The sequence below is a fragment of the Natator depressus genome, chromosome 10 (assembly GCF_965152275.1).
Source record: "Natator depressus isolate rNatDep1 chromosome 10, rNatDep2.hap1, whole genome shotgun sequence".
In the NCBI taxonomy this organism is placed as follows: Eukaryota; Metazoa; Chordata; order Testudines; family Cheloniidae; genus Natator; species Natator depressus.
In genome coordinates this window covers 51,900,438-51,912,456 of record NC_134243.1, presented here as the reverse complement: position 1 = coordinate 51,912,456, position 12,019 = coordinate 51,900,438, and the positions used below count along the sequence as shown (strand labels likewise).

Sequence of the window (12,019 nt, the reverse complement as noted above, 5' to 3'; positions counted from 1 at the left end):
TGAAGGATATTAATGGGATGGAGTCTTCTGTTACCGGGGCTGCCTATACAACCCGTCCTTTTTTTTATTATTATTATTATTTAGAGTCTTCTGGATTATTAAACTGTTAAATAAGATATCCACATTTTTTAAAAGACGCTAAGGGTAATCTCAAGAATTGAAGACCTTAGCAGTACAATGACAGAGTTCAGAAAAATTAACCCCCTATTATACAGCACCTTATTATACTAATCACAATATTAAATGGACAAATGTAGTGTTTAAAAGTTATAGCATCCCCTTAACATGTTAGAATTCTTTCAGGGTTAACAACTGTGAATGGAGGAGAACAGAGAGTTACTTAGGCTTTTGAAATATAACTTCAGAAGTGAATATTAATGTAATACTCATGTAATGTACAATAATTAATATAATGCTAACCATACAGTGAGATGATGTGTCTTAACATACATTAAAACAGGATTGAATAGTCAGAAGATACAAGAAAGTAGCAATTTTCCGGTATGTAACAATGTTTACATTGTAAGGTGCCTCAATTTGGAAAAAACAACAAAAACCACCATCACTAAAATTGAGCGAAGAAAAATAAATTCCACCTCTGAGACTGGTCATAAAAAATGCTCCTTTATTCCTCTGCCTGTCACTTTCCAGTTATTTTCTATTTTCCTGTCCTAGACTATGATCTAATCCTTTGCCCATGCAAAATTGTCCATCAGCATTCCCCTGCCACCCATGAAGTGCTGTTTCTGGCAGGATGGATTTGCTTGATCTTTTCCTATGTCTTCACCTTGGTTTTGCTTGCCTTTCTTCCTGTTTCCTGTCTCAGCATGGTCTTTCTACACTGAGGGCATGGCTACACGTGTGAGTTAGAGCGCATTAAAGCAGCCCTGGGTGCCCTAACTCACGACGCGTCCACACTGGCAAAGCACACAGAGCGCCCTGACTCCGTGGCTGGAGCACTCCTGGTAATACACCTCCATGAGAGGCATAACGCTTGGTGCGCCCTGGCTGGAGCACCGTGGAGCCAGTGTGGATGCCCTGGTCTGTTAACGCGCTCTGATCAGCCTCCAGAAGTGTTCCACAATGCTTGTTCTAGCCACTCTGATCATCACTTTGAACTCTACTGCCCTGCCCTCAGGTGACCAACCATCAGACCTGCCCTTTAAATTCTCTGGGAATTTTGAAAATCCCCTTCCTGTTTGCTCAGCTTCAGTGCATCTTTCCAGGTGACCATGCCTCCATGTGCCAGGCGATCCCCAGTGTGGAGCAATGGCGAGGTGCTGGACCTCATCAGTGTTTGGGGGGAGGAAGCTGTCCAGTCCCAGCTGCGCTCCAGCCATAGGAATTACGATACCTTTGGGCAGATATCAAGGGACATGATGGAAAGGGGCCATAACCAGGACACACTGCAGTGCTGAGTTAAAGTGAAGGAGCTGCGGAATGCCTACTGCAAAGCCTGTGAGGCAAACAGCCACTCTGGTGCTGCCCCCGCGACCTGCCGTTTCTACGAAGAGCTGGACGCAATACTTGCGGGTGACCCCACCTCCACTCCAAGGATCACCATGGACACTTCAGAGCCCAATTCAACAAGGCAGGAAGAGGAGGAAAACGGAAGCAAGGGTGCTGAGGAGGAGGAGGAAGACGACACCCTGGCATCCCCAGATGCATGCAGCCAGGAGCTGTTCTCAGCCAGGAGGAAAGTAGCCAGTCGCAGCGGCCTGTACTTGGGGAAGAATAAACACCAGAGGAGGTGCCCAGTAAGCGGCTTTTATTTTGGGAAGGAAGTTGTTCGGTGTGGACTCTTGGGGCAAAGAGGGTTAGGGCTGCATGCATGTCTAGATGCGGAATAGGGAGTTGATGTGCTCTTTCACATCCCAGTAATTGGCCTCAGTGATCTCTTCAAAGGTCTCATGCAGAAGCTGTGCAATGCTCTTGCACAGGTTCCTTGGGAGCGCTACTGTGCTCCTTGTCCCAGTCAGGCTAACATGTCCACACCACTGTGCCGTGAGGGGTGGGGGGACCATTGCTGCACATTGCTGCACACGGGCAAGCTGCATATAGACCAGGGCGGAAGCCACATTCATACTCTGAGTCCAGGTGGGCTGGTGCCAGAATTGGAATATGCGTCCCATCTATTGCCCCTCCGCAGTTAGGGAAACCCATTTTTGCAAAGCCAGCCACATGCACGGTTCTTCTGAGCAGGATGCAATTAATGGCCCTGCAAACTTGCATCAACACAATTCCAACAGTCGACTTTCCCACTCCAAACTGGTTAGTGACCGATCCGTAGCTGTCTGGAGTTGCCAGCTTCCAGATTGCAATAGCCACCCGCTTCTCCACTGGCAGGGCAGCTCTCAATCTCTTGTCTTTGCGCTGCAGGGTGGGGGTGAGCTCATTACACAGTCCCATGAAAGTGGCTTTTCTCATCCAAAAGTTCTGCAGCCACTGCTCATCATCCCAGACGTGCATCACGATGTGATCCCACCACTCAGTGCTTGTTTCCAGAGCCCAAAAGCGGCGTTCCACAGTGGTAAGCATGTCCGTGAATGCCATCTCGTGTCGTATGAGTTACGTGAATCGACATCATCTGACTCCTCACTGTCAGTTTGTAGCTTAAGGAATAACTCGACTGACAAAGGTGACGTGCTGGCGAGACCCATCAGCATATTCCTCAGCAGTTCGGGATCCATTCCCACGGACTGAAAGGGAAGACAGAGCGCGCAGTACAAACAACGTTGAAAGATGGTGCCAAATGTGGACAGAAGCACAGGGGTTGCTGGGATGCGAAGCGATGCATCACGGGGCATTGGGACAGGTCCCAGAATGCCCCGCACCCCCGCCCCCTTCCCACAAGCCACAGCATCAGAATGGGAAGAGGTGCTCTGTGGGATAGCTGCCCATAATGCACCGCTCCCAATGCCGCTGCAAGTGCAGCAAACACGGTCACGCCAGTGCGCTTGCAGCTGACAGTGTGGACACACAGCAGTGCTTTCCATACTGCGCTCTCCGACGGCTGGTATAACTCACAGCGCTCTACATCTGCAAGTGTAGCCATGCCCTAAATCATTTTTCTCTCCTACCTGCATGTTGTACGTGCTGCTGAACACTGAAGTAGCTCACAGTGAGCAACTCCTGAAGTGCAGTACTCTACTCAATGGAAGTGTTTCCTCCATGTGAGGCGAAGGACATCAGGGTTGTGATTTTCTCCAACCCAGAAAAAATACATATTATATTCTGGAAAATAACTGCAGGAAGTGCTGCTTTCACCTGCTGCAGTCCAAACAGGAATAATTAGAGTGTACACTGTTCACTTTTGATACTGGTATGAGTGACCATCTTCACTTGCTGCACCATTTCCTCTTTCATTGCCTCCTCTCTTTAGAGGTGTATCAGCAAAGACAGATTTCTAGTCCTGGCAGCAGTAACAGTCTACCCTTCTTACTCCTCATTTATACACAGCCTGCTTATTAGGCTGATTAATGTTTGTTCCAGATAAAGGAAATTGGGAGATCTGAGTTTTGCCCTACACACAAGGGCTTACAAGATTCTTCAACATACTCTCAAGTAGAAACAGCAACTACACAAAAGGTTACCTATGTACAGAAACAAAAACCATGACCTAACAAAAACTCTTGCATTTTAAATGACCATATCAAAAGACAAGGCCTAATCTCCAGTCTCTCAGTGAACTCATGATTCTAGTTTAGGTCATACCTTCCCTCCCCCAATATTTTTTTTTTAAATGTACCTTAAGCAGATCGTGTTCACCAACATTTTGCGCATACGTCCAAGTTAGTTTTCTTATTCCAGTGGGATCTGCCCAGGCAAACAGTCGCACCTCCTTTGGTTTTAACTCCATCTCGTCCTGTAACCCACTGCAATAAAAAAAAGCAGGTAAATAAGCCACTGAAACTCATGGCATAAGCCAAGTTTAATATGAAGCACTGTATGATATCAGTTTCTTATCTTCATTATACTGCATTCAAGAAAAGCGCACAAGAATTTAGGTTCCTTACCTTCAACAGTAAAAACTGGATAAAAGTTGGAAAAAAGAGATGGCAGAATTCTTACTTTTACATACCTCTGTTTATATTTAAGGGTGTCCCATGGAGTCTGGTTAATGATAAGAGCTGGAGCAGCTCCCTCATGGTAATCTGAGAAGTTTATGACTGTAGAATTTTCAGAAATGTTCACATTTACCAGTATGCCTCCATTCTGTTGAAGATAAAGACTTGCACTGTATATAGTTTATTAAATATAAAATATGAACTGTAGTTACTGAAAATTAACTGAGTCACTTTGCATTATGATGTACCCTTTATAAACCATTTATAAATGAATGTATGTTTCAAGCATGTTACAGATGCACATAATATGTATAGTGGATAGTCATAAGCAACCTAATGGTCTGCTGAACTCTAATTGTGAAAATGATTAACCAATTATTATACCATTTATTAACCCTTTATACACTATTTACAAATGTAACCTTAATGTAGGTTGTGACTGATTTTTAGTTAAATCTTTGAAATAGCTTTTAAGATTATTTGTTTCAGTGTACTGGCTGAAACAATCACCTTAAAATACTGAAGATGTTAGAACTTATATTCAAACCTTCATATTTATTGCTTCTTATGTTGGCATTCCCCATGTAAAAAATGGCAATGTTAAACTAATTCTAATGAAAACTTTAATGGTTAATTCACAGAGAAAATCATCCTCTAAAATGGAGACACAGTTGTACATGTGTTCCACAAGCTTTAAGGGGTCAGTACTTTTGTCTTTGGATGGCCAATATCTTTTGAGGAGTGAGGGAGACCTTTCCTGGGTATGTAGATGGTTCAGTCTACCAAGCAATCAAGCCTGAAAAAGCTTTCCCTGCCTTCTGAATCTTGTCTCACATAAGGAAGAGCAGAGGGTCCAATATGTCTTCCAAAGTCACAGTCACTCTCCCTAGTCATGTGAGGGTTACGGGCCTGAGAACAGTTGTGTCAAACCTTGCCATATGTAGCTTCAGAGGAGATTCTCCCACACAGATGGTACACCTCATTACCTTAGGCTTACTTTGTTGTTCTGTGGAGTAGTGTTGGGGGAAGGGTGCAGTTGTTATCAGTGAGGAGTTCTGTTGGTGGCCCTATTCAGCTAACGCATGCCTTCTGAAAATCTCCTAAGAGGACTGGAAATAAAAGGGACTGGAGGACTTACACTCTGCTATATGAAAATTAAATTTTATGTCAAAATTTCAAGTTAAGGTGGAAGTACTAAATTTACACTCTATTTGCATTGTAGAGACAGAGGATTGTGAAAAGAAGGGGTGTGGCCTAACCCTAGAGCAGTGGGACAAATCCAGACTGCCTTCAATATTTGCAAAGAGAGGCACAGCCCAAACAGTTTAGATCAGGTTGCAGGTCAGGACCCAAAAAAGGGGAGTCAAAGATATCATGCTTACATATCCTCTGTTTCTAACTATTTGAAAAAAAAAAATAAATGTAAGTGCCTCAGCACATCTCTCCAGACATCTACAATCCAAGGTCATCCACAACAATCAGTTGAATGACATGCCTAACAATCTGTTCAACCATTCAGTGTTTGGTTTTGATTATATGTAAAGTATCTCTGCTTTGAGTGACTTGTTTGAGCATGCAACACTTATTTGCCTAGAATTTCACAGTGGCATATAATGCAAGTAAAAAATTCAAAAATGTTATCAGTTTAAACATGAAACCATTTTCATACCATACTAATAATTGTCCACTGTTTGTCAAGAATGCTACATCACATATCTTTAGGCTGTTGTACTAGCTTAAGCATTTGAGATACATAAGTGATCTTCCCTTCTGTTATGGTGGCACACACATCACAGCAAATCTTGCTGCAAATAAAGTAAACAAATTGCAGGTGACTTATACCATTCTATTTATAGATCAATACAGCTGTGCAGTTCTTTATAAGCCTGTGAAGAAGTCAATTCCACCTAGTTTCATACATCTAACAAAAAGGATTTTTAAAAGTACAAACTGCATATCCTGCATAAGCACAAAGTGCATATCCTGCTATATTCACCCTGACTTTTCAATAGGTACTTTAAATCTATCTGCCAGCACTCAATGCAGGGGACTAAGGAATTCCACTGAATTGGTTAACATCACAAACATAACAAAATTATAGAAAATATTATTATTTAAAGTCAAAGACTCACCAACTCTTCCAGACTTAACAAAGTACCATTGTCCTGTGTATTACAGAAGAACGGTTTGGATGCACTTTCACAGCCCACCACTCTGACACATAATTTACCAGACAAATTTTCAGGCCAAAATGGAAGACACTGGGGAAAAAAACGTCAAACAAAGGGCATATGTAACATGATGATAATTCAGCAATATTGTTATAAAAGATTAGTTAATGACAAATATGGATTAGTCTTTCAGATATTCTCCCTCCATACCGGACATCCAGCAGTACACATTTACACTGTCACTTACTAAGTTACTCCATCTATGACGATCTAAGAACCTTATATCAGACAGCCCACTGAATTTTCTTCATTAATTTGACAAACAGCTCAGCCTGATTAACAAAAATATGAGTATTTCTTTCTAAATATTTTACCTTACACAGAATCATTTGTCTGTTTTAGAAACATCTAAAGCAATAAAAACAAAGAATACCTCTGAAGATGAGAAATAATTCCAATTATGAGTTGGCAAAGAGCCATTAGACTTGATTTCTCCAACTTCCAGCTCCAGAGAAGAATTGTTTGCTATGGTGTAGAACGGAGTTAAGGTAACTATCCTGGTGAGATTAAAACTACTCATTCTGATGCTAACTCCAACCTGTTGAGTGAAAATAACTTGGTTAAACTCAGCCCATTTCTCCATGGTATTTTCATTTGCTTGACATGAATAAAACAAGTGGAAAAGTAAACCTATATGTGATCCCATAAAGTTATTCCTTCTACATATTTATTATCCTATTAACAGCAATACCCAAAGGCCTCAACTGTTACTCAACAGTAACAGGACCAGTACTAGAGACCACACAAACTCCAAGGAACAGAGACTGTACCTCCAAAGAAGTGTAAGATATACCCAATACAATGGACAGAGATTATTTTAGCAGTGGTATTTTGTATTCACTTAGAAAAGGGAAACCTAAGGAGGAGAAAATTACTGCAATAAAGACATGAGATAAATATGGCTTGATCAACGTGTGTGTGTGTGTGTGGGGTGGGGGTCAGATTTTCGAAATGCTATTGGGAGAAAAGTGACAGGCTTTGGATTTAGCCTGGATGAACAGAGCAAGAGACAAAAAATGGAAAGTAACCAGAGGTCAATTTGGCCTTTAATAGGATAGGGGGTTGGTTCTAAAGGGTTATTAAAAAGGGGGATAAGTGGTTTTGGTTTGATGGGAAAGATAAAGTTTATCTTTAAAAGGAAATGTTTGTGGTCTCCCTATAAATGTTTCCATTTTGCCCCAGGATGGTTATTTCAATATCTGCAAACAAGGTAATGTTATTTAGTAATCTGATTTTTTTTTTTAAGATAGCCACTGTATATAGTCTGAATCTGATTTTTCAAAGACTGACACACAAAATTAAGTGCATACGTTCTATTTATTATTTGTAGCACCTAGAAGTGCCAGTCATGAACCAGGATTCGCCGTAGTAGGCACTGTACAAATAAATCAAGTATCTGCAACTTGACCATCTGTGTCTCTAACTTATCTGAGATAGCATGTGCATCTTTGAAAAGGTAGGCCTCACCTTGTCCAAATATTTAAACATCTGTTTTCACAAACTAGGCCTGAATCCTCAGGTGGCCCAACGACTGGCCACCAAACGTCAAACTAAGTGGTATTATGCATACTAGTGTGATTATGTTAACAAACCAATGCACCCAAGAAAAACAAATGAAATATCAAGTTGGCTTTTGTTAAACTTATTTGTATCCAATACAGTTAATTACTATTATTAGGCTTCAGAAAGGTTAGTAAACAAATACAGAAAGTAGGCCTTACCAGATAGTCCCTGTCATTGCCTGGGCACTTTACACATCCATAACTTCCTACAGTGTCAAGGGAGAAGCTAGTGGACCATGAACTAGTTGAAATACACAATTGGATCTACAGAAAAAAAAGCATTTTTAAAGTATTTTAAAGTAAATTTCAAAAACTTAAAAGTTCATATGCTGATAGACAGCAAGATTATCCATATTGTGTTATTTAAAATATCTAGCCCAATTGTGTAATGGCACAGTGCCTAGGTCGTATGCTTTTAAAAATCCCACCCATGATGTATTACTAGCAATTCACAACTGCAATTCCAGATAGCTGGGTTACTAAAACCACGAAGTTCTCGGGCTCTGGCAAAGACGTGCACTGCAGCAGAAGATCGGTGATCACTGGAAGAGCACACAAAACCAAATATGTCATCTGTTTTGGTAGCCCTTAGTGACCACAGCATGTAGATAAAAAGGGAGAGGAAAATATATAAATGATTGTGGTCTCTATTTAAAGGTCAGGGTAATAACCAAAAGATGCTGTCAAGACCAGTCTTCAATTATTGCTGACAACTTAAAGATGGAACGTCCAGGACTAAAGGCCTACATAATCCAAAAAAATATGAAAAAAGAGTAATACTAACAAATTGTTTCATTTATTTTGTCACAGCAACACTTCTTTTTTTAAAATCATGACTAATGTATTCAACACAATGTACCCTCAGACAAGGTAAATTTAACAGCCCCTCAGTCTGTTAAATTGACTGTGATTCTAAACAGCTGTAAGAGAAACGATAGCCTTAAAAATCAAAAGCAAGCTACTATCTCACGTGTCTGCCCTTCCACTTAATGTACCTCTCTTCAAATCTAATAAATAAGAAATGAAATTGAGCAGCCACAAGACAATAAAAGCATCTAGTCCCCACAATAAGATGTAATTTTGAGGAAAAAATTACAACTCCCTTCATTATTTTTGTAAATACAAGATTAGCACTGCTTCAAATTTACCAACATTTTTTATTTCCTTTTCTTTAAAAGTTGCACTCCAGATTATATCAGTGCAGAATGAACTAATGCTGCGTTGCCTGCACAAGTTGCTCCCTTGTTTCCCCAAACTTCCCCGAGATATTGGGAAGAGAAAGACGCAAGAGAGAAATAAACTAGTGTTAATTTTTCTTCTCAAGAGGAGAGGTAAATTTAAACAAAAAACACAAAAATACTGATGTTATATTGATCGATTACTTTTAAACAAGTACTGATACTGAAGCAGGGTAAGAATTTCAAGGCCAAGCATGAATAATGTCAAAAGTTAAATAATTCCTCATTTGAGGATATTTTAAAAGAAATTAGGTAGCATACCTTGTTTTTACTAAAAATGTTCCTTTTCTTAAAGGAAAACAGGATAGTATCCCTGTAATCTGCTGGGTGTTTCACATGTATATCTTCAGCACGATACTGGAGAACCCGGGAAGTCTTATTGATTATCCAATAAGGACTGAACACAGACAGGATCATACGGCTACCAACTTGCCTAACATGTACATAGATATCTATTGTCATCGTATCTGTGGAATTGGAGGTAAAACACACAGGAAAAAATTCTGGCAGCCCATCATGGACTCTAAAATGTCCATTCCAGTTTTTACCCTGATATTTTATCAGAACTAACTCCATTATTTCCCCACTGATTCTTGAGTGAAGAACATCAGCAGCACTCCCTTCTAGCAACTCATGAGCTTCTGCGGTTCCCTAAAATAAAAACAAACAAATTTTAAGAGGCTTACTAGTAAAAACTATACAGTATTGAACAGTGGTTACTTCAAAAAAGAGTACAATAGTTGAAATTCTACGTTTTAAGTCTTACCTGTTCACTTGACTCTAGAGTTTCCACTAAGGGGTATCTTTGACTACAGACACACAGTACATGACTGCCCACTGTACACAGGAAGCCTTAAGAACTCAGGGACAAGCCAATATATTACAGCATAATGATTAATCATCATCATATTATTTCAAACATTCTCTTAATAGCTATATTGGTCTAAAGTCCAAACTCAGTGTTTCAGCATTCAGTATGGCCGGATGGGGAAAAGACTATCACAAATTTAATCTGGTTTCAAAACCTAAAACACATCAAACCATCAACAAGGGGATTCTTATACAACCCCTTTCATTCAACTATTTCATAGTTAAAGAGGTATTTTACAGGTAGCACAGTAGCTAAATCAACTTGCCTCAAGTTACACATAAAACCCATGGCAGATCTGCGAGCTAACTTGGTCTTTTCCTCCAACTACTAGCACATACAAGTTTAGTTTTACAAATTGAGAGCTATTTGTTTCTGTGAGAGGATCCCCTCCCCAGGGACAACAATTGTTACTCTCAATACAGGATTACACTCCTGTTACAATTTTGGATCCAAGCATGACCTACCCAGTCAGCCTGTCCCAAGTTTTTCGAGAGAAATTTATGTCGCAACCAGCTCTACCTACAAAGTTTTTTTAGTAACTACCACGATTAACTATATAAATAACTTAATTGGGCTAATTTGTGGCACATCCATGATCCAGAAGCTCTCTCAGAAACTCTGTTTATTGTTTGATAATTACCTGTCCATCCAAAGACTCTCCTAGTTTGGGACTAATATAGTAGTAGTATTCTGAAGCCCTAAGGTGGGCCTATGGTGATCAGATGCAATTAATGCATTTTACCTCTCATCAATGAAGCCAGGACACACAAATGAGCTGGCGATACCAGAAATAAACACTAACTAGTGCTCTTCAATGCCTCAGAAACGTGTGCAATGAACATCAGGCTGCTTCTTGGCAAATCATGGGATAAATACCAATTTCCTTTAGGCCAGGAGGCTGAAACACCTCACAGCAGTCATTTTAGGCTGTCTGCCGCTGTACAAAAGCTTACCAGGATTTCATTCTTTTAGGGGTCTTGTTTTCTTACAAAACAAAAAACAAAACAATGCAAGACAAAATGTCCTTACTTCTGCAATACTTTAGCATTTTAGCTACAGCGTTAAAAGTTTTTGGGTGGATTTTTTTTGTTTGTTGGGGTTTTGGGGGTGGGAGGGAGAGCGAGCACGTATGCACAACGGATTTGGGGAAAAGGATTATTGTCCTACTACTCTTTATGGAAGTCTGTCCTCCTTTGATGTGACACTGGAAACGCTTCTCCATGTTACCTCACCAAGAAAGTGAGGAAGGGGAAATTATCAAGAAAGTCATTAACTTCTTCACATTTCTAGCCAAGTTAAATGTTATAGAAGGCCATCATGAAGACCTAGATCAATAGCCAGAAAAAAAAATCTGGTGTCCATAAGTTTTGACATTTAGCAATATGGTTTTCCTTGGCACTAAACTAAGGTACAAGTGGGGAACAATTTTCCTTGTATGAGCAATATTTGATGCTCTAGAAAAACCTGGTCCCTAGCCATTGTTACTCCAGGTGGATGGCAACACAATAACTCCAACTGTCTCTGGGTACCAAGCCTCACCATACAAGAGCACTTGGACTGACTTGGGATGAAGAAAAAGACTCCAGCCCACATCCCTTGCCCTAGATTCCAAGAGCCAATGTAGTCCATAGAATACATAACTTAATATCTTCTGTTTATAGATGGAAATCATTGAATGCTTTCCTTAAACTTTATTTTAAAAAGTCACGATTGCTTAAATTCCATACCTCAAGTAAATATCTCAAAGAGTATGGCAGAAGATTCCTCAAAGTGAGCGTTGGGTAAAGATGGATAATGTAGGCTGGATCCCAGTCCTCCCCGTGAGTTGCAATAAAGTTTAGTTGATCAGGAACAGCAGTTGTCATGACTATTAGAGGCAAGAAGCTTACTTCGGTAGAAGGGCACTGTAACATACATCTCACTTCACTGCTTCTGTGAAGCTCTTCTCTCCAGGCAATGTAAGTTGTGGATTCTTTAAACTGACCTTCTAAGATCCCTGTTGGTTGAATAAATAGATGACACCTATGTGGAGGGGAAAAAAACCAAAAAC

At 40.3% G+C, this 12,019-nt stretch overlaps 1 protein-coding gene across 1 annotated transcript in view; it reads right to left on the bottom strand.

Annotated features, from left to right (window-relative positions):
• Positions 1-12,019, bottom strand: part of VPS13C (vacuolar protein sorting 13 homolog C) — a 191,594-nt gene that overhangs the window by 47,103 nt on the left and 132,472 nt on the right. Inside the window, exons 60-66 of the mRNA XM_074966157.1 lie at positions 11,697-11,991; positions 9,360-9,749; positions 8,020-8,124; positions 6,672-6,836; positions 6,200-6,328; positions 4,082-4,215; positions 3,749-3,875 (exon numbers count right to left, since the gene is read on the bottom strand). Coding sequence (XP_074822258.1) covers positions 3,749-3,875; positions 4,082-4,215; positions 6,200-6,328; positions 6,672-6,836; positions 8,020-8,124; positions 9,360-9,749; positions 11,697-11,991 — 1,345 coding nt within the window. The remainder of the gene's footprint in view (positions 1-3,748; positions 3,876-4,081; positions 4,216-6,199; positions 6,329-6,671; positions 6,837-8,019; positions 8,125-9,359; positions 9,750-11,696; positions 11,992-12,019) is intronic.